General features: G+C 46.9%; 1 protein-coding gene across 2 annotated transcripts in view; it reads right to left on the bottom strand.

Moving 5' to 3' along the window:
* The window catches only part of NMNAT2 (nicotinamide nucleotide adenylyltransferase 2), a 160,629-nt gene that overhangs the window by 15,662 nt on the left and 122,176 nt on the right, over positions 1–22,791 (bottom strand). The window contains exons 3-9 of one of the 2 annotated variants that reach the window (XM_047841201.1): positions 14,840–14,928; positions 13,959–14,026; positions 11,832–11,910; positions 8,664–8,790; positions 6,923–7,003; positions 5,693–5,737; positions 1,457–1,533 (exon numbers count right to left, since the gene is read on the bottom strand). In XM_047841201.1, coding sequence (XP_047697157.1) covers positions 1,457–1,533; positions 5,693–5,737; positions 6,923–7,003; positions 8,664–8,790; positions 11,832–11,910; positions 13,959–14,026; positions 14,840–14,928 — 566 coding nt within the window. The remainder of the gene's footprint in view (positions 1–1,456; positions 1,534–5,692; positions 5,738–6,922; positions 7,004–8,663; positions 8,791–11,831; positions 11,911–13,958; positions 14,027–14,839; positions 14,929–22,791) is intronic. The other variant, XM_047841203.1, reaches the window with a different exon arrangement.

The raw sequence follows: 22,791 nt of genomic DNA, 5'->3' as shown, positions 1-22,791 counted from the left end.
CACAGTGTAATTCACCTCCGGGAAACTCTCCCTGCCCTCCTGTTCCTCCCACAGCACTTCACCTGGAATATCTATGTGTATGTCTATGAGGCTATTTAGGTGAATTCACTTATGAATGTTCGTTGCATGTAGCTGTGTTTCAGGCACTAGGCTAGGCACTTGAGGTACACACTATCATTTAATTTTCCCTAAATCCTATGAGGTAGGCACTATTATTACACCATTTTAGAGATGGGAAAAACTGGGGCTCAAAATGGATTTTGTCATGAGCTGTGTTGGAATAGAACTGGAATCTTGAGTCTGGTCTTGAATGTTCCCTCTCTCTTTCTCCAGAGATATATATATCTGTATATATATCCTGAAAAAAAAATTTCATAGGTATATGTCTTGCCACTTGACACTTGTGGGTAGGGACTGTACTGCATATTTTTTGAAATGTTAGAATGTGATAGATAGCATTCTATAGATTTACAGATTTAAAAAACACAACCGAGTTGTAACTAAACTTGCTGTGATAATATTTTGCAATATACACATATCTCAAATCATTGCATTGTACATCTTAAACTAATACCATGTTACATATCAATTCTATCTCAATACAACTGGAAAACACTGATGCCCAGAGAGTTGGGTGCTTGGCATGGGGTCATGCAACAAGTTAATAAAGAAAGCACTGGGTCTGGAATTACTGCCTTGAGAATCCAGCTTGCACAGGGCTCTGGAATTGAGAGGTAGCAATAGATCAGGTTATCCGATGAATGAATTAATGGAAGAGCAAGAATGAATGTATGTATGAAGGGTGAGTAACTTATGAATTAGCTGGTTTATGGCCATCACCATCAGATCTGGCAACAAAAGAGGCTGATTCAGCTTCTAAGTGGTACAAGTTTAACTTCCTGTTTCCCTCTACCCCCCCCCCCCCCCCCCCCCCCCGGTCAATTTCCAGGAGGATCCTACTGACCTTTTGCCATTCACGCCTCCCCTTCTGCCCCCTTTTTTCTTGTTGAGGGAATGCTAGCATGGTATTTACTACCCCTTCAAAAGGAATCAAAGGAAAACAAAACAGACGATAACCTCAAAGGGGTAAAGGCTTTTTTTAATCCCTTCCTCCCCTCCTCCACCTACCGCCTCTGCCACACACCTACGCTGCAAGTACTACTTGGAGAAGGTATTTGATGATTGCTCTCTTCCCAGGGGCTTTACAGGAGCAAGCACCGGGAAGAGTGACTGTAAAAATACAGTCAGAGATAAAGCTTGGGGTAGGTGAGAATTTTCTCCCATAGTGATGTGAATGGATGGTCCTGCTGGGAGCTCAGAGAAGATAGGACAGTCAGGTTTGGGGGTAGGGGAGAAGCGGTAGGGAGGAGGGGAGACCGGAGGCTGAAACCCAGTGCACCCTCCCCACCTTTCCCATGGCAGCTGTGTGTGGTGCTGCCGTAGCATTGCTACTCACATCTGCCTCATTCCAGAGCCCCGGGATGCAGAAGGACTCCAGCAGGTCACTGCCACACAGCAGCAAGATCCTCAGCTCTGAGGAGGGGGAACAAAGTTTGCAAAGGGTAAGTGGAGACTCTCAGCCTTTCCCCTGAGAAATACAGAAGCCACCAATTCCTGGGGCTCCAACACCTGGCTCTTCCAGGCTCCCTGGTACCATGGTGTGTGCAGTGCAGAAACCTTGGCCTGCCACTCCCCCGGGGCTCATTTACAGACCACTCTTGTCCCCTGTGGGAGGAACTACCCATTTAAGGAGGGTCTTGGTTTGCCTGGTACTGAAGGGTTTCTGGAGACACGGGTCTTTCTGTGTTAAACCAGGACGACTGGTCATCCTAACAGAGACGGAACCAGGTATGTGCCTTATCTAAGGTCGAAGGGCCCTTTGGACTCCATATCGAACTCAAGTGTCAACATTGAGTTTGGCTTCTCTGCTGCTGTGCATTATGCAGGGTTTGTCTTTCATCACAAATGCCGACATGATGGGGGGTCTGAGGGAACACTGAGTGTACCCATGCAGTGGCTGAATTACAGATGTCCTCTCTTTACAGGACCACTGTCCTCAGCAAAGGGCTTGAGTGCCCTGCCCTGCCCCGGCCCAGGTGCACTTCCTGCTTCTCTGTTGTTCGCCTCCCCTCCTAAAGCCCACTCTGAATTATCCCAGCAAGGCTCATCCACACAGGCAGCAAACTGACTGACTTACTGACACTGAGCAATGGGGAGCAAAGAATCCTGAGATTCTCAGAACCACTGAGGGAGGGAGAGACCTCTGCCAGGGAGTGCCTCGGTGTGGAGTGTTTAGTTCCTAGGCATCCGGGGCCCTCCAACAAGAGGCCACGGCTGTGGGCACCTTGTCTGAAACAGTGAGACAGCCCTGCACAGAGCCTTCCACAGACCACTGCCTCCCTGGACCTTGACGCTGAAAGATGGCTGGTAGGTCTGCCTGCCTTAGACCCCACAGTCTGCTCGGGGACCTGACAAGGACTTTCAGAAGGCGAACTTGTCCCTACTGCAGGAGTCTCCAGATGGTACAAAAAAGGAAGGCTGCTGAGCTGATGACAGTGCCTGTATCTCATTGACCCACCATGCAGCTCGTCCTCAGGAAGCCCTCGGGAGCACTGGGGTCTTAACTCCTAAATATTCCTGCAGCCTCTCCTCTTCTCTTCTCCAAGTCAACCTGTAGCCCAATCATCTGCTTATGTGCAGGGACCTTAATTTATCTTATGTCCCCAGGGCCTGCCAGAAGGACTTGCACATGGTAGGTGCTCAGGATGTGCTGAGTAAGTGAACAATAGACAGGCTGACCACAGAGGCCATGCAGGCAAGCTGCTAAGAGCCTCTGAGCAGACTGATGGGTGTGCTGACAATTATGGCCTTTGTTTTTGCAGCATGGGGGTCCTAGGGAAAGTGTTGTCCCAGCCGCGGGTGTCTCCTTCCTTCCATGTTATGCCGTGGGATTTCTGACCCAACTTCCTATCTGTGGAGATGAACCAGCCTTCGTATGGCTGAGAGGAGCAAGACTGGGCTCATTCCTGGGATCCTATTGTTCCCCATCTCCCACCTGGAACCACCAAGTTCCAGGTCAGTCCTCTGTTGGAAGAGAAAGAAGCTGAGACTCTATAACTCTGATTGCCTAAAATTTCAGTTAGGTGGCATTATCTAGAGGAAGTGCTGGCCCTTGGCTTTCTTCATGTCTGTGGTTCTCAGTGGGGAACAGTTTTGTCTCCTGAACTTGGCAACGCCTGGAGACATTTTTGGATGTCAAGACCGGGGAGAGGGGTGTGCTACTGGGATCTGGTAGTCAGAGGGCAGGAATGCCGTCAAACACCCTACAATGCACATGGCAGCCCCCACCACACAGAATTGTTTGTTTCCAAATGTCAATGGTCCTTAGTTGAGAAGGCCTGCTCTACAGCCACGAAAATGAATCTCTTTTCTATTCCCAAGCCAGGAACTCACTTTTCCACTCGAGTATAATGTTGTTGTTGTTGTTGTTGTTGTTGTTTTTCAAGCCAGTGTGCAGACAGTTAAAAAGTGGGGCCTCCACCTGTTCTCGCAGGGCCGGAACAGATGCATTTGTCACAGACCAGAGGCCCTAGCAGAGCTTGGGATCCCACGTATGGCCGCTGGGGGGCAGCAGCAATTTCTCCTGGTTTATTGCGTGAGATGAATGTAAGCGTTTCCAGCCCACAAAGCCTTTGGTCTGGGGCACCCCCAGGAGCAGAACATGGAAATGGAGCCCTACATGCTACCTGAGCTAAGAGAAAGTGGCTTTTTGTTTCTTGTGAGGTGCAAGGGGATTTCAAAAAGGGGACTCGTGAGCCACAGGGCCTCCCGGTACAGCAGTCTGGAGGTAAGGCAGCCTCCTTCCCCTTCCACCTCCTCTCCTCTCCACCTTCCTTCCGCCCCCCAGCTCATCCTCATCCAGGGATCCGGAGCCAGGAGGCAGAATCAGCACTGTCCTGCCACCCTCCCTTCCCAGGAATCCTGGCTATGTGAAGCCCAGGCCCTGGGGCCCTTTCCAGCTCCCTGCACGCTGAGGCAATGGCCGCCTGTATCACACCAGACTGTGAATCTATCCTGACAGCTGTGGCCACCCAGCTTTTCTTTCTTGGAAAGAAGAGTAAGACGGGGTGAGGCTAGCCCTGCCCCCGACAAGGCTACAGTGAGGTAAGGAACTTGAGGGTGCTGGCCACACCAACACACTGTGCAAACACCCATCAGCGTGGCCTCTGCCGCAGGGGGAGCTCCCAAGAGGTGTGGTCTTAACACACTGGCCCTGGGTGCTGGGAAAGTGAACAAGGTCACGGCTGAAGCTTGCCACCATCAGTTCTTTCTGGAACAAGGAACTAGAGAAACATACATTGAACACAGTTGAAAGTCTAACGACTGCTCTGAGCTTGGCCGCTCAGGAAGACTTCCCTGGGAAGGTAGTTCCCTGCCAGGTGTGGAAATGCAGGAAGTAGGAGTGCAAGACTTTGCTCTCATCCTTGCCGTCGGGGGTGTTTGGGATTTGTGTGACCTTAAGACAGTGAAGTACCAGTAAATAAAGGACATTAAAATGCAGAAAATAATTCAGAAGTGAGGAGGTTTGAGTAGCCACTATCTTTGTTGTTAATACAGTTTATTTAATCATTACCTAATATAATCTTTAGTATTGGCTGCATTTAACAACGAGTTGGCCAAAGTCCTGAAACTCTTAGAAATGGTTCTAACAAAACAGTAGGAGTTAACTCACGTATGCCACTGCTCTGCAGATCAGAGGACGTGACCCCGAGGAGCCCCTGGAAATGATGTCACATCTGCTGGGCCTCCGGGAAGAGAACCTGATGCTCTAGGCACAGTCTTAGGCTCCCGGGGCCATGGCAGGAACACCTGACCTCCAGCCCTAGACACAGGAATACCGGGAAGGGATGGCCTGGAGTATCTTGGCAGCTGGAGTTTAAGATCGAGTGTGTCTGCTGGACACCAGGCTGCCCATCATGCTAGAGCCCCAAGCATTCCAGTTGTCACTGGCCCCTCCCTGTCACCTGGTACTGTGACAAAACCAGCTCCATCCTGGCATCTGTCTGTTCTTTCCTCAGCTTCACACACTTGGGTCTCTCACCCACTCTGGAACCTTGGAAAGAATTCAGTTTTCTGGTTCGCTCCCCAGGGTTACACAGGACTCGGCTCATTCTCACCGATGGGTCAGCTCCTTCTCATCCGACAGCTCAGTGGAGCCACCGTCCACCTGCTCTGGCCTTGGGCCCACACACGCCCTCACACAGACAGTGGGTGCCTTAGTGTCCACCCAAGACTGGGGGGAGGTTGTGGAGGTGGCTCTCCGCTCCTTCTCCTCCTTGTCCTCCAAGCTCACAAAATAAGGAAGAAGATAAGGAAGGGCAGGGGAGCTCTTCTGTCTCATGCAATGTCGTGGGCAAAAGAATGATCTCTCTGGCTGGCACTGAAGAGTAAGGTCTACATGTTTTGGATGAGGGAGAGGAGGCTCTGAAGGGAAAATTACCAGCCATTCAGTCCTCCCTCCTGGGAGCTGGCCAGAGAGATAATGAAGAGAATGATCAAGCTTGGAACAATCATTCCGAGAGTAGACCCTATTGCAAACAGAACCCCAGGGATTCAAGCCTCTCTCCTCCCCATTCTGCCCCTAATTGAGGCAGGAAGCTCCAAGTGTTTCCGCTTTTCCAGCCACACTTACCAATCTCCTCGTACCGCATCACCGTGCCCAGATTGGCATTCTCGTCTAGGGAGGAAAGAGGGAACAGAGAAGCATTAGGGAACTGACTTAATGCTACCCAACACACGGTCCGCCCAGGGGCCTACTCAGGAGTATGTGGGATGGGATGGAGTAGGTGGGAGTAGGGGGTCATCGCCTCCCTGCATGGGGGTGGCAGGGGAGGGGGCATCTGTGAGGGGAGAGATGTCCAGCCTAATATGGAGAGGGAGCATCTCCTCACAGTCCAGGGTAGGAGTTCACATCTCTGGGACTTTAAGAATTAGACAGCTTCTCTGGGAAACCAATGACGAACACACACACACTCATGCTGAGAGCCTTCTGTTTCTTTCTGTATTTTAGGGAGGTAGTCCACAAAAGCAATGTCCTCTAAGCCTAGGGAGACCGCTTTTAGACTCACAAGGAGGTGACCCTCTCTCCTTGGTGGTTACCTGGTTCAAAGAACAAGCAAAACTGAGCATGTTGAGATTTGTCACGTGACAGATACAGCAAACACCCGTGGAAGACGAGAAAGACAGAGACTTTGACCTGTGCTCTTAAGTGTGCAATGCCTGCATGGGGGTTCACTGGGTGTGCACTGAACAACAGAGGTGCCACCTTGGTCCCCTGTCTCCTTTCCTCCTCTTCCATCTCTCTTAGTTCCTTTTCAAGATGCCAGAAAATGGACATCTCAGAAATGGCAGAAATCAGCCCCAAAGAGTCAAAGGAATGAGGTCTGGACCTTCAGCTCTCTGCAGAGTTGAACTGGGGGACCCTGAAAGAGCCCCACAGACTTCAGATATTCTCATCCCTGCTGAGCCCTTGAGGGAACAGCCAGAAGCAGAAAATTAAGGAAAAAGCGTGTGTGTTCGTAGCCTATCAGCAGGAGCACAGACACTGCCAGAGCTGGGAGGACCTGAGAGAGGACTCTGGGCCCCTGAAAACTCTTCGGCATGTGGCCTCATTCTGTGTGGGAGATGGGAAATGAACACATCACCGCTGAGGTCTCCCGGCAGCCTGAGGGCAGGTGGGTCACGCCCTTGGGGTTCCCCTAACTGCTTGGCACTGCAGGCCTGGGGACATTCCTGTTTACCACTGTTTTCTCTCCATCACTGCTTTATAAATGGTCACCCCAAGGCAGGGCGATGTTTGCTGAATGAATGAAGGGAGGGGACCAAGAAGAGACGGGACCGGGAAAGGTCTTTGCTCCCTTACCCACAAAGGTGAAGCGCTCCACTGGTGGGCGGACACAGCAGATCCGGCTTAGACTTTCTCCCACCTTCCCCAAGATCTTGGCTATAGGAGAGAGCAAGACAGACAGGGACAGAGGGAGAGAACCACTCACAACTTATGCCCAGCATTTGGGCCACTTAAACACCGGGGTTGCACTGGAGGGGGCAGGGGTTGAGCGGTGGGAGGCAGGAGGGTAGAGACAAAGAACAGAAATGTGACAGCAAACATTCCTTCTCATTTGCAGTCCAAGGCACAGGCATTTTAAACCACAGACTGGAATCTCTTTTCTGCTCATGTTTATTATTTCATGTTGAAGGTTGGAAAATATAGAAGAGGAAAATATAAGAAGAGGAAGATAAAAAACACCCATAACCCCACCCCTGGAAATAACACCACTGACATGTTGGTATGGTATTTCCTTTCCTCCATTAAAAAAATATATATATATTCTGCAGCTATGTTTGCATAAATTGGATTGTAGTCTCCATTTAAAAGGCATAGAGGCTATTGGCTTTTTTCATTTTTTAATATGAGCCTTGGCCTTCATGCCTTCCCATGAAGATAGACTTTGTAATAATCAGACATCCCACTTTGGCTGAGGGGGATCTGGTTTTGGATGATCTCTCTGGGCTGTAATCCAAAAAATTTTTCTGAGCCCCACACGAGAGCTAAGTAATTCTGGCTCTTTGTGGACTACCCTGTTTATAACAGACTAATAACATAACAGCTTATGGCCTCTAGGCTTGAAAAGTAATACCAGGATCTGTCTCTTACAATTGGTCTGGTAAAATATATATATATTTGTATATATTAGAAAAAACAGGGACCGGGGCGCCTGGGTGGCTCAGTCGGTTAAGCAACTGACTTCAGCTCAGGTCATGATCTCGCAGTCCGTGAGTTTGAGCCCCGCGTCAGGCTCTGTGCTGACAGCTCAGAGCCTGGAGCCTGCTTCGGATTCTGTGTCTCCCTCTCTCTCTCCTGCTCATGCTCTGTCTCTCTCTGTCTCGGAAATAAATAAAGACATTAAAAAAAAATTTTTTTTTTAAAAGAAAAAACAGGGACCTTGGAATCAGATAGTCCTGAATATGAATTCTGGCTCTTTTACTTTTTGAGCTGTGTGATCTTCAGCGAACCCCTTACCCTCTCTGAATCTCAGTTTTCTCTTGATAAATGGGAACATAATATCTATATCGCAGAATTACTGCACTAAATGAGAATCTGTGGAAAGCACTGAACATCGTACAGGCCTACAGTAACAGGTGTTGAGTAAATGTTGAAGCCCTTTCTGTCACTGAAAAGGTGGTTAAGAGTGTGGGATGCTGAATGCAAATGCCTGGGTTTGACTCCTAGTCCCACTACCTCCTCACTGTGTGACCTTGGGCAAGATCCTCAACCCCCTTGGAAGAGGCAGAGAAAAATTCTGCCTTATTGTATGTTTAATTCCCAGTTAAACGAATTATATTTATATTTAAATGCAGGGGAAAAAATGCACACCACCAATACTGTCTCTCTCAGTCTCTCTCTCATTGTGACTATTTCTCTCTGATGCTCTATTTTAAGGACCAGGGCATCCGTATCACCTTGTTAAAAATGCAGATTATCGTCTCCCTCCCAGACCTACTAAATCAAATTCTGGGGAAGGACCTAGCAACCTGGACTTCAACAAGCCCTCCAGGTGATTCTGAAGTTTGAGAACCATGGCCCCACATCCATGTTGCCCTACCTGCAGTGGGCTTGGTGGACACATTGCTGTTCTGGTAAATGGGCTGAGGGGTCTCATTTTGGGGCTGTCCGATCACAGGCGTCATGGAGGGTGTGTTGACATTGGAGAGGATGCAGCCAGTCACCCGCTGGGGAAAGGGAGAAGTGCAAGTTCAGTGTCATTAGCCAAGTTACTTATGAGAAGCATTTCCCAATTATCTCCCAATGCTCATCTGCTCATCTATCATGGGGAGGCCACTCGGAGCTGAGGGAGAGCGCAGTGGTGGCAAGAGCGGGTTCTAGACACGGCCCCACTGCGTGATTGCACTAGGCTGGCAGGAGGCTGGACAGTTCAGTGCTGCAAAAGCATGCGATGTACTGTTGCACGGACACTGGTTCAGGTTGAGCCCCCTCTGTCACTACGTGACCTTGGATAGTTAACTTCTCTTGAACCTCAGCTCAGGCGTTGAACATGGACAGGCCACATAGCTGCCTTTCCGGGTTGTGGGAGGATTAACACGTGAGCATTTGCAAAGCATTTGCCCGTAGAGGTAGAGTATTTGCCACATGACGGCCGATGTTGTAACCTTCTGTGTAACGTGCATACCTGCCCTCCTTGCCTGCTTCACGGGGCTCAAATGAGGTCATGTCTGCGAAAGGGCTGTGTGAGCTTGGGAAAGGTCATACAAACACCAGGCACTATCACCACCTGCCGCTTCTCCAGGCCAGAGATGCCAATGACGGGCAGAGCCAGAGAGTGGTGCCAGGCCGAGCAGGATGTGTTTGTGTTGCAGGAAGAGGGGGTGGGGTTCTGGGCACTCTCGCGCTTGCCTGCCAGTGTGAATACACATTCCAGAGCCAAACGGAAATTCTATGTGTATTATCCATTGTCCTGTGTTATCTGGCCCGCTGCTTCCCTCTGGTGCCGCAGAAAGCAGAGAGCTGATAAGGCAGCATTTTTCACAGCTGACCCAGAAGCAACCCCCCCTCCCCACGGTGGGTGGGAGGCCTGCCACTGGGCAACTGAGAAACAAAGGATGGATTTTCAATCCGTTTAGCTTCACAAGGGCCATTGCTGATTCAAGGTCCCTTCCCTGAAAGCCAGCATCCCACCCCGCGGCCCATGACTCGTTCTGGATTATGGAGTCCTGAGGCCAGAGAGCCCCAAGCCCCAGGGTTGTGGCAACCCTCAGAAGGGACCCCTTCCACACAAACAGGGCAGCACGGCATCCTTCCAAGCCTCAGAAGGGCTGACATTTGTTTTGAGGGGTGACCTGTCACTTCTGTTGTGTTTCGGACAGGAGGAGGTCACAGCAGCATCCAGTCACATCTGGGAGCCAGCTGAGGCTGGGACAGCACGAACTTCTCAGCCTGTTTTGCAGGATTCTCCTCCCAGTTGTGGTTGCTGGAGTGGAAGGGGCAGCCTGCTTCCTTTTTAGTATTATTTCAGCTCCAGAAAAGAAAAGGCCACATTCTCATTTAATAACAGGTCTGGTAGCTGAAGAATTTCTTCCTCCCGCTGCACTGCACCATTAATCCCAATGGACTTGTTCTGAGTAGAAAAGAAAAGGACTAGCCACATGCCCTGTGCTGCCCTCTTTGGCCCTCCGTGGGCTCTCAGATCCTCAGGGGCCTTTCCAAGCACGGCCTTGAGTCACCTGTGAAGTGTGCCCTGTGGTAGTCTCTCCAACAGGAACATGGCCTGATGCCAGAACTGAAGAGATGGGGAGCTATCAGCTCCTGCTCCAAGACAGGGACTTACATTCTCTGCCAGCCTGTGCCCGTCCCTGCAACAGCTGGGACTCCTGGCTAAGCTCCTCTGGCCCAGACTCCTGCCTCTGGGCATGAGTAACAAAGGGAGGCTTTGGGAGGCCCAGGCATTTAGACAGCAAAATAGCAGCCAGGCTTCATGGCTGGTAGAGCCAGGTCTCAGGCACGTCTGCAGGGCCCCTGATTCCTCCTTTCCATCATGGAGCCTGAGGCTCCTATGTGACTAGAAGGAGCCCAGGCCCCCAGCTGTCCCCCTCCCCCACTGCCATGTAGTGTGAGAAATAAACTTATGTGAAGTTGCTAAGTGTTTAAGAATGTTTGTTACTACAGCATATCTTAGCCTATCCTGACTAATACACCCTTATGTAGTAAGACAGGATGTCTTTTCTTCCTGCTGTTGTTGAGACCAGCACAGAGGGTCAAGTCAGGGTCACCCTGTCTCAGAATCCTTTCAAGGGGACTGGAAAAGACTCAGGATGTGTGTGAAGGGTTCTGAAAACAGAAGGAAGGGAAAATGGGTTTTCTTCAATTTCAAGAAGGACAAACCTAATAGATGAAGCAACAGTCAGCTAGGCCCTTTCCCTCCTCCTCTTACTCCTGACTCCCTGGCTTGTTGGGAGCCCTAAACTCCAGCACTATTAACATGAAGCACAGCTGCATGGTTGGTGGAGTGTGAGGAGATGGGGGCTTGCTGATGGCTCCCCAAAGAGAAGGTTCTGGCCCCACTGACAGAAAACACAGGTGGGTAGAGGTGCTCCCTGAGTCAGAACAATGCTATCTGGACTGCCATTTCGGGCTGGGGAAGGCATGGTGGCCATGCCAGTGGAGGTGAGTAGGGTCCACTGCATCTTGTCTCGGTCGGTCGGGCCTCCTCCTATGGATGGCACAGCTCTACATCCATTACTGTGGAAGTCGATGGGCTGGTATTGATCTGGGAAGGGTGCTTTCTACATATTCTGGCCAGTGCTGCTGACTGGTGTGGGACTCGTTCTAACCTGGCAAGCAGCTCTTCAGTCACTACCACCTGGGCACAAGCCACTGAGCAGTGGCTGTGTGTCCTCAGATAGGTTGGCTCACCTCTCTGTGCTTCCTTTTTTATCCACTAATATAACACGGATCAGGACATTGTCTGCCTTGAAATCCTCCCACGGGGGTCTCCTTAATCCCACCTTGGATTTGCTGTTGGAAGGTGAACATCGCCCCGAGTCATACTGAGCAGAGGAAGCAAGACAGGGGAACAGGCTCTGGAGCTGCTTGGGTTCGAGTTCACTGCCCTCCTTCCTGCTGCCCGGGGCTTGGTTTCCCACACAGCTGTCTGGGAAGCAGGAAACTGAACCAGGTCAGTAGGCCAGCAGCAGCACCCTTACCGGCCCGCCCGGCTTCTGGGGGCCACCCGCCCCTCAGCCACAGCCCAGCTCACCTTCATGAGGTCCCGATGATGTTCCAGCACACTGCAGGTTGTCTGCCAGGTGTCCTGATAGCACTCCCACGGGTCCACCCTGACATGACCAGAAACAGGTTTCCCTGGGTTTCCATTCTCAACACTTTTTCTTTAGTAGTTCCTTCCAGAGACTGTATAGCTCAGGGAACTTAGCAAACCTGCTCACACCGTGTACGTAGATCCCAAATCAGAACAAACGTGGGCTTGAAACACCTTTCTACCCCCCAGCTGCCCCCTCTATAAAACCAGAGGAGTATGGGGCTTTGGGAAAGTTACGTTGTCTTTGGGTTCTCACTTTCCCCACCTGTAAAATAACTACGGTAACTCTCTTGTGGGCTTATTGGAAGGGCCCAATGAGTTTTATATAGAGAGTCTCTTGTGCTTGCCCACGAGATGGAAATTCTCCTCTGGGCCTTCTAGGATTGTGATCAGGATTAAAAGCCAGGCCCTTGTTGAGTGGTGGCTGCAGATATCTGACTTGGGGAATCGGCCCCTGTCTGCCTCCCTGTGCAGGTGGGGGGGCTTGTGGGCATGGAGGGGGGGGGGTGTACCAGTCAGACTGAGAGGCGCAGACCCGCGTGCTGGTCCACCCCTCCTGTACACGCAGATGTGAAATGAGCAGGGATCCAGCCCCAGACTGATGCAGCACTCGGGCTTAATTGCCAACTTAATGAACTGCTAAATTGGGCTATTTCTCAAACATCTCCTAAGCAGTTGAGCATTCCCTGCCCACCTCCCACCATGCACACGCACCTAAGCTTCCCAGGGGTAAGATCTCCCTAACCAAAAACCCCTGAGAGTCAGGGTGTCAGGCTCCCTGTACGCCTAACCACCACCTCCCCTGAGACAGGCAGACACCACACTGGCCAAGTCCTGGGGCTCAGCCCTTATCTCTAGAGCTACCTGAGCCTTGCTAGTGATCTCAGTTCTTAGAATTCTGCCTTCTCCCAATTGCCTAGAGCAGTGCAGGTGGGAAGTGCTGGGTGAACATTCGATGAATGAATGAAGCAATTATTTCAGGATCTTCTAATAACATCCAATCAGGATAGACCTCCTGCCCAGTATTTCCCCCCTGGACCCCGCTTTCCCCAGAAGATCGGGAGCCAGAATGTGTAAAGGCCTCGCTTCTATCCCTGACTTGACCACAGATGTGTTGTACATGCTCAAACCCCTCGACTTCTCCGGGCATGTCTCTCATCAGAGAGAAGGCAGCTGTCTCTCGACCCAACCTACATCTTCAGGGGATGAGATAGTCTGTAAAGGGCAAGCGTTTCTTACACAAATCACTGCACACAAATGGTGAGGATCACTATTTAATTTTCACTTCGCTGCTCTCCTTCCCGCCCAGCCCGTCTCTTCCGTCTCATTCTGAGGTCAGCTTTTCTTCGTTTTCCTCCTTTCATGGAAACCTCTAGGTGCTGCTTATTTTTTCCAGGGGGAGATATTACGGTACAAATGGTGCGCCATTATTTTTTTTAAACGCCATTTTCTCATGCAAATGATAACCGTAGGAACTTTGGGGAGCGTAATTAGCATAACTAGTGGAGGAGGCTCGCTTTAATTACAAGGCAAGCCGTGCAGATAATGGTGTCTGCCATCTCAGTGAGGACTGTGCCCAGAGTATGAGGGAAAGGCCTTGAGTGCTCGCTCGCAGTGCCTCTGTGCCACGGTCAGCCTGGAGCCCTAGGGAGCCAGAGTCCTGGAAGGGGAAATAGCCAGGGCCAGGGAATATTCCCTTAAAAGGTAGAGTTCGCAGGAAGCAACTGGGGAGGAAAGTGGAGAGGCCTTTCGGATTTCCTGGCCAGGCCTCACCCTAAATCCAATGATGCTTCAGGAATACTGGATCCAAAAGTCCCGGGGCAGAATCAACACTGAAGCTTCCCTCTTCAGTTTGGTGGGCGTTATGGCTTGGTTAAAAGATAGAGCTCTCAGTTGGGCCACCTCTGAAGGTCAGTATAATTATTCCCTCCACAGTGGCTAACGTCTGGGCTGGCCTCCCCACCCCTGTGGGATCCAAATGGCTGAGAGGACGCCTCCTCCTCCTGCACTCACCCCCAGTGAGGCCCAGGGCCACCCACCTGATCCATACACACCAGGCCAGCCTACCTGATCCAGTCGGAATTCTGGACGGCCAGCTGACACATGATGAGACGGTGTCGGCTTGACACAAGGCCCTGGGGAGCAACAGAGCAGTCACCAGGAGGCTGGCTCCACTCCCCACAGCCGCCCTTGAGACGCCATCCCTAGCCGCCCGGTTATTCAAGGGCAGCCATTTGTCAGTGGTGACAGGGAAGGAGGGTGTGGCCTCCCTGCAAGTCCATCTGCCACAGAGACACACAGGGAGGGGCGGAGGGAAAAGAAAAGGAATGGAGGGCGTGGGAGTACCTTACTCCCGACAGGGTCAGTAGGTGGACCTCTCCAATGAAGTGGCCAACTTGTGCCCGGCACAGGGACGAGACTTAACCAGGCAAACGTTGCCTTGTCTCTGGGCTCAAGCAGGCTGGTTGGGCGACCTCCCCAGAGGTGTGAGGTGTATCTGGGGAAGGAGGGGGATGGAAATGCCGGGAGGACCCCTAGATTTTCCCAGACATGAGGCAAGGAGGGAGCGACAAGGAAAGGAATTTTAAACCAGAGCGTAAGAGGCAGAGATAGGTCTTTTCCTCCTAAAATCCGGGAAAGACTTGCCCAGCCCATCACCAGCTGCCAGGGTGGCTTCCATGCCAAGTCACTCTTGGCCCCCAGCGGGTATGCCCACTCTGCTGCTAATGAGGGCCTATGGGGCCTGGAGCTGCGCGCAGTCGCGGTCACGGGCAGCTGTTCCTGCCAGCTGCCGCCCGGCCCCCACCTGCCCAGGTCTGACTGTGGTTCAGAGATGGGAGCAGAACGCCAGCTCTCGGGCATCTTGTGTTTCCGGGGAGTGAAGTGGAGATGGCAGCAGGGGCGGCCAGAGGAGCCATCAGGTTAGAGAGGGTGAAGGAGGAACCCACCTGTTTTCCATAGGAGTCATGGACAGGAGAGACGATCCCACCAATCACAATAAACCTTCCAGTTTTGTGCAGATAATCCCTGGCTCTTTCTAATTAAGAGAAGAAAACCACACGTTATAAAGAGGAAAGGTGTGGATTAAAGGTGATCATTGAAATCAATACATTCCCTCTCTGTAGGGTTTATGTCCTGACAGCTTTCTTGCCATTTAAATGGAAAGTGACAATTTTTGAAGTTCTGTTGGTGATTCAAAAAGGTTATGGAGCGAGATTCTGGCCCCCAAAGCAAAAGGCTTTACAATAGGGGATTCGTCCAATTGTAAAGGTCCTCTGCTTGATGAGTGGGTAGCTTAGAGGGATTTAGAACAATCACCTCACTGAGAGCCACTCCAGGGACAAATGGGAATTTACACCTGTGATCACTCACAGAAATTCTAAAATGGACGAGTGACTTAAAAGGAGGAAGGAGAAGCAGTAACTGCCACCACCTTCTTATAATATGAAAGGTGGGCTGATGGCCTTCTCTCAGAAGAGAAAAACCACCAAAACAAACTTAAAAGGCCTCCTACATAATTAGGGAGAATTAACAGGAAAGCCATCATTATAGTTGATTGAGAAAACTTCAGACACAGAAAAGCTTTTTTTCCTTTGCAAGGAGTTCGTGATGCTGCTTTTTCAAATTTACCAGACAAGCCCAATCTCATTTCCATGAGAAAATCTAGAAAACGAGGAAGGGCATGAAAATTTTGGTTCTGACTTCCAAAGGGGTTCAGCGTGCAAACCCAACAGGGCCCAGCTTGTACTCCTGAGGAAATGTGGCCAGGACGATTAAGGGGGTTCTTGAGTGGCGAGGCTGGCTGTGTAGTTCACAAGCAAGTTTCCAGGATTTCCTTGTTGGCTCTTACAACTCAAAAATAATTCTCATCACATTTGCCTTTTTTTCTTTCAATGTGAAATCTCTTAGTTTTGTAAAAAAAAAAAATAATAATGGACTTTATTCTTTAGCAAAGTTTTGAATTTAAAGAATAATTGAGCAGATAGTATGCAGAGTTCTATATACTCAGCCCGCACCTTCTTTCTTATCTTGCCCCGACACGGTTTTCCCCTATTATTAATATCTTGCATGAGTGTGGTACATTTGTTGCTCTTGATGAGTCCATACTGATGCATTATGATTAATTAACTATGTGCCATAGTTCCCATGAAGAGACACTCTGTGTTGTAGAGTCTTTGGGTTTTGACAAATGCATAATGACATGTATTCACCATTGCAGTTGCATAAAGAATAGCTTCCCTACGCTCAAAGTCCACAGTGCTCCACACCTACTCATACCTCTCCCCCCCGCCCCCCCACAGCCACTGGTAACCACTGATCTTTTTATCACTTCTCTAGTTCTGCCTTTTCCAAAACACCAAGCAGATCATACAGAAGGTAGCCTCTTCAGACTGGTTTCTTTCACTTGACAGTATGCTTTTAAGTTTCCTCCATTCAGTTTTGTGGCTTGATATCTCATTTTTTCCTCATTGCTGAATGATATTCCATTGTCTGGATGTATTACAATTTGTTTATCCATTTGTACCATGTGTTGATCCATTCACCAAGTGAAGGACATCTTGGTTGTTTCCAGTTTTCACTGATTATGAAAAAAACAGATGTAACATTGCAGGTTTTTGCATGGACATGGTTTTCAATTCGACTGGGTAAGTATCTAGGAGTGCAATGGCTGGATCTTATGGTAAGAGTATTTATTATTCTCCAAAGGTTCACAATAATGGAGAACCAGAAGGCTATCCTGATGGATCCAATGAGAGGCAAAGTGGGTGAGTTCTATAGCTGTGGCTTTCAATGTTATTGCTGTAGTACTCCCACAGTAAGAAATACATTTCATATCCTGACATAGTACATACCCATGTATATGTATAATTAACTGAAACAAATATATTACAATACCCTTAACTACAGCAATGCACACTGACATTTTCCATGTATTCTATTCCAGCAATCATAAATTTAAATAAAAAGCTGATCAAAACCTGTGGCAACCTATAGTTTGAACAACTCTGTGCTGATGTTGAGATGTTAAGGGCAGGGGGAAAAGGGACAGGAGAGATTAAGTTTGCCTTTCCAAAGCACTCTAGACAAATGGTCCAGTCTTACCCATTATTTTGGTCTATAGGAGGCCTGGTAGAGGTAAGGGTGAGGGTGAGGGAGGAGTACTATTGACCAAGCAAGTTGGAATCAAACTTCGGGGGGCCCCGAAAGCCAGGCCATGGACTACAACTTTTATGCCAGTGATTGCTATCTGGTCAACAATATTCCTTGGACCACTTACACTGGAATCATTAGGAGGAGGTTATTAAAATATAGACTCCTGGGTCTTAGTCCAGAGTTACTGAATCAAAATCTCTGGGGTTAGGACTTCAGAGTCTACATTTTCCATTAGTGTCCCTGGGTGATTCTTCTGTTCTCTAAAATTTGAGAACCATAGGCATACATAGACAACAACCATAAAGTTGAGAAGTATAGACAACAGAGAATCGTGGAAGGCTATTAAACAAGGAAGTGACATGCTCTGAGTTGGAAGAAAATTCACTCGCAGAAGGGAGAGTGAAGGTGGTGAAAAATCCTATCTTAAACAAGATAGTCATTCCTAGTGGGAAATATGGGGTCAGGTCATGAGGGATGGAGGAGGGAGATGACCCATCGAAACTTCCCAGGGAATGTCCAGGGACCACGAAAGTAGGATTTCCTTCTCTCTTCAGACATTTTTGTTTGCTTTGCTTCTGAGACTTTGCAGAGGGATGTGTCAATGTATGTGTCATCAATCTTGTAGCCTGCACCTTTATGATTGTGCTAATAGTACTAGGTTTTATACCCAGCAATTCATTAGTTGCCTGATTATCCCCTAACTTGAATGTAATGTCAAGCAAGAAAGAGCTGGCACCCAGCTAAACACAAGTGGCCAGGAACAGATATGATTATTCTCTTTCCTTGTTTCTCAAAGAGATTCCAAATGCCTAAAGAGTCTGCCTAGTGACATCTAACTCAGGAAGTGTGGTTTTGTGGAAACAATACTGAATTTGGAATCAGAAGATGTCTAGATCTTGGGTAAGTCACTTCATTTCTCCGAGCCTTAAGCTTCCATATCTGTAAAATGCCTTCTTTGCAAGGTTGCTACGAAAATCAAATCAAATTCTCAATATAAAGGTGCATAACACCCACGTAGTTTCACTGGAGAATTCTATTAAACATTTAAAGAAGAGTTTAAAACAAAGCTACAGATGGATCTACTATAAAACATGCTAACTGTAGTGGAAAACTAAAATGGTTTTAACTCCCAATTTTAACGTGTATGTGTTTGTGTGTTAGCCACACCACGAAGCAATTCTCAGACGCTAGCAGGTATCCTACGGCCCAACTCAATTCTGACACTATCTACTTAGAGATAGTATCTGTCCCCATAGGTTAAGGGTTCAGCCCTACAAGACTGACTGCCTCCTCCCCTTCAGATGCCAAACTGCAAGGCCAGATTGTCACCTATACTTCTGACCACCTGGCTATAAATCAGGGGTTCCCACTGTCACCTCCTTGGGTTTGATTAATTTGCTACAGCAGCTCACAGAGCTCAGGAAGCTCATTTACTCACTCAATTTATTACAAAGGATATTAAAGAATACAAATCAACAGCCAGATGAAGAGATACACCGGGCAGGGTCCCAAACAAAGGAGCCTCTGTCTTTGTGGAATTTGGGGTCTCATGGTGTTTAGGATCCAGCATAAAGGTAAATGGAAGCATTCTGGTTCCCCAAACTAGAAGTTCTCCTAATGCCCTCCTTTTGGGGATTTTATGGAGGCTTCATCATATGGGCATAATTGATTAACTCAGTAGCCATTGATGATTGAGTCAGCCTCAAGCCAAGTCACCTCCCCAGAAATCAGGGGGTGAGACTGAAAGTCCCAACCCTCTATTTATAGCTGATTTCCCTGGCCAGGAGCCTCCATCCTTAGGTGTTTCCAAAAGTCGCTTCATTAACATAAACCTAGTTGTGGCAGAGAGGGGTTTGCTATGAATAACAAGACACCCATTTCACGTTTATGGTTCTGAAGCATTTTCAGGAACTGAGAAAAAAAGACCAAATATCATAACAAAATATGCTCTTCTTGCTCTCATTTCAAAGGCTTTGAGAGCTGTGGACCAGGAACTGTGGATGACAACCAGATAGCTGCTTTTTATAATTCACAACACCACAATGACATTGTATTGTATAATTGAAATTTGCTAAGAGAGTAGAACTAAAATGTTCTCACACACAAAAAAAGTATGTGAAGTGATGGATGTGTTAATAAACTAGATGTGTAGAGTCCTTTCACAGTGTCTGTGTCTATCAAATCACCACAATGTATGCTTTAAGTATCTTAAATTTTATATGCCAATTATACCTCAGTAAAGCTGAAATTTTAAAAACGAAACAAGTCTAGAGTCCCTTGCAGAAAATAGACAAAAGAGGAACACTTTCCAATTTATTTCATGAAGCCAGGATTACCCTGATACCAATGCCAGGCAAAGAGAGTACAAAATATGCAAAAATCATTAGCAAAATATTAGCAAATAGAATCCAGCTATACATAGAAAGAATAATACACGATAGCCAATTGGCATGTATTTCAGGCATGATGTTTCAATATCTGAAAAATCATTTAATGTGATTCCCCAAATTAACAATATAAAGAAGAAAATTCACAATTGTATCAATTGATGCAGAAAAAGCAGCTGACAAAATTCAAAATTCATTCATGATAAAAACTCAGAATATGAGGAATAGAAAGGAACTTCCTCAACATAAGAAACATCCTTAAAAACCTATAGCAAATGTCATACTTAATGGCAAAAGATAGAATGCTTTCTCCCTAAAATCAGGAACAAGGCAGGGACATCTGCTGTCACCACTGCTGTTCAATATAGTACTTGAAGGCAAGAAAAAGAAAAGTCATCGAGATCAAAAAGAAAAAAAAACAACTATCTCTATTCACATATGGCATAAAAGTCTACTTAGAAATCTCAAGAAATCTACAAGGGAATTCTTAGAGTTAATAAATGAGTTCAGTAAGTTCATAAGACACAAGATCAACAAAAGAAAGTTAATTGTATTTTTGTATGCTAGCAACAAACATGTGGAAACTGAAATTAAGAACACAAGACCACTTATAAAAGACCACTAAATAGACCACTAAAAAAAAAAAAAAGAAATACTTAAATATAAATATAATAAAGCATATACAGAACTTACATGCTAAAAACTAAAACCTGCTGATTAAAAAAAATCAAGGAAGATCTAAATAAATGTAGAAACACACCATGTTTATGGATTAGAAGACATAACATAGCAAGATATTAGTTATCTCCAAACCAACATGTAAATGAAATGCACTTCCTATCAACATTCCAGCAAGATTCTTTTGTGTAAATACAGGCAAAATAATTCTAAAATGTACATGGAAAGGGAAAGGAACTAGAATAGTTAAAACTTGAAAAAAAAATGAGAAAGTAGGGAAATCAATCTATCCAAATTTTAAGTCTTTTTATATAGCTATAGTAATCAAGACTGTGAGGTATTGGCAGAGAGGCTGACACATAAATCAATGAAACAGAATACAGTCTAGAAATAGCTCCACATACGTATGGCCAACTGCATTTTGATGAAGGTGTAAAAATAATTCAATAAATGAAGGATAGTCTTTTCAATAAATGATGCAGAAACAACTGGACAGCCAAAGACAAAAATAAACAACAACAACAACAAAAAAAACCCTAAGTCAACCTAAATCTCTTACCCTATAGAAAAATTAACTCAAAATGGATCATAGATTTAAATTACGTACAACAGAAACTTAAATGAAAATGTGGGAGAAAAATCTTTGGGCATGGGGCTTGGTGAAGACAGACATGATGCTGAAAACACGATGCATAAAAGAAATAACCCAATAAATTGGACTTTCACAAAATTAAAAACTTTTGCTCTGTCAAAGACCCTGTTAAGAGAAGGAAAACCAAGTTACAGACTGGGAGGATCCACATATTTGAGGATTCATGTCTAGGATATAAAAAGGACTCTTAGAGCGCAATAGTTAAAAAACAAAAAAACTAACAATCCAACTAGAAAATGGGCAAAAATGTGAAGAGACATTTCACCAAATCAGACATGTGGATGAGAAATAAGTCTATGAAATGATGTTCGATAGTACTAAGCATCAGAGAAACGTAAATTAAGACCACGAGGAGATATTGCCAATTCACCAATCAGAATGGCTAAAAGAGAAAATAATGACAATACCAACTGCTGACAAGGGCATGGAGAAACTGGATTTCTCCTACATTGCAGTGGAAATGGAAAATGGCAAAAAGCTACTCTGAGAAACAGTTTGGCAATTTCTTAAAAACAAAACAAAACAACTAAATATGCTCAATCATATAATCCAGGAATTATACTCTTGGATGTTTTTCCAAGAGAAATAAAAACATGTCTATGTAAAAACCTGCACATGGTTATTCATACTGGCCTTACCTATAATAACCAAATACAGTAAATAAATAAAATGTCCTGCAATGGGTAAATTGTTAGACAAACAGTGGTATATGCATAGCGTGGAATATCACTTGGCAATAAAAAGGAAAAAAACTAGCAACAATTAGGATGGATCTCTAGGTCATCGTGCTGTGTGGGGAAAAAAGCCAATCTCAAAAGGTTGAATACTATATGATTCCATTTACATAACCGTCTCAGAAATTATACAGATTAGTGATGGCCAAGTGTTAGGGACAGGGGTGGGGGCAGAGAATGGAGGTGGTGTGACTAGAAAGCTGTGGCTCCAGGGAGATCTTCGTGGTAAGGGACTAGTTCTATATCTTAATTGTGTTGGTTACATGAATGTACACATGTGATAAGATGACATATAACTATAGATACACTTTATACCAATATCAATTTCCTCACCTCCATATTGTACTATAGACACATAAAATGTAACCAATAGAGGTCGAGAGCATGGGGGAACACTCTGTACTATCTTTGCAACTTCCTATGAAACTGTATTTCAAAATAAAATTTTTTTGTTAAGCTTACAGTAAACTATGGAACATGGCACAATTGTAAGGTGGTAGTGTGCAAATCTAGGCAAATGACAAGCAAACTCGTGGGGCTGGGTGCTTCTAAAACTTTTCTCTCTTCAGCCTTTTCCATTTTTGTTGCTGTCTGGATTCCAAGATTTGGGGTTGTTATGGCTTCGGAGGTATTGTCCAAAACAGTGTTTCTCAAACTTTGATGTGCATGTGAATCCTCTTGAGGGATCTTGTTAGAATGTCGATTCTGATTCCAATGGTCTGGGTGGGGCCTGAGATCAGGACCAGGATTAGGGTGAGGGGGAAAGGGCAGGATCATTCAAGTGCAGGGTCAGATCCTGTCTTCATTTAAAATTACTTTATTTTGTTCACCATAGATATTTTGCAATAATTTTGATTTTTTAAAATGTTATTTATCTCCATTACTGAGTTTTTGAATACCCCCCTTAATTTTTGCACTGGAGGGAGCTCTCCCCTTTGGCCTCACACTACTCCCAGCCCTGCCCCAGAGTCAGCATTTCCAGCCAACTCCTGAAGGGACCACTGCTGCTGGCCTATAGACTATATTTTGCATAGAGAGGGACTACAGACAGGCGCGGCAGCCCCTGCAACATTGGGGTCCCCGCAAAAGAAGTACTCCTCCCGCCCCAACTCCACCACCACCTCCACTTTGTGTGATAAGGGCATTTCTGGACATTGGCAGGTAGTTTCCTGGCAAAGCTATAGCTAGGGCCTGGAATTTAATTTCATGCCAAGCTTCCCGAGATGTGGTCTATTTTTGTCCCTCAGCTCTGCCCCAGAGGCAGAGCCAAATCCCTCTAACATTTTACACTCAGG

Source organism: Prionailurus viverrinus, chromosome F1, assembly GCF_022837055.1.
Source record: "Prionailurus viverrinus isolate Anna chromosome F1, UM_Priviv_1.0, whole genome shotgun sequence".
Taxonomy (NCBI): domain Eukaryota; kingdom Metazoa; phylum Chordata; class Mammalia; order Carnivora; family Felidae; genus Prionailurus; species Prionailurus viverrinus.
This window is presented reverse-complemented; position numbering and strand designations above follow the sequence as displayed.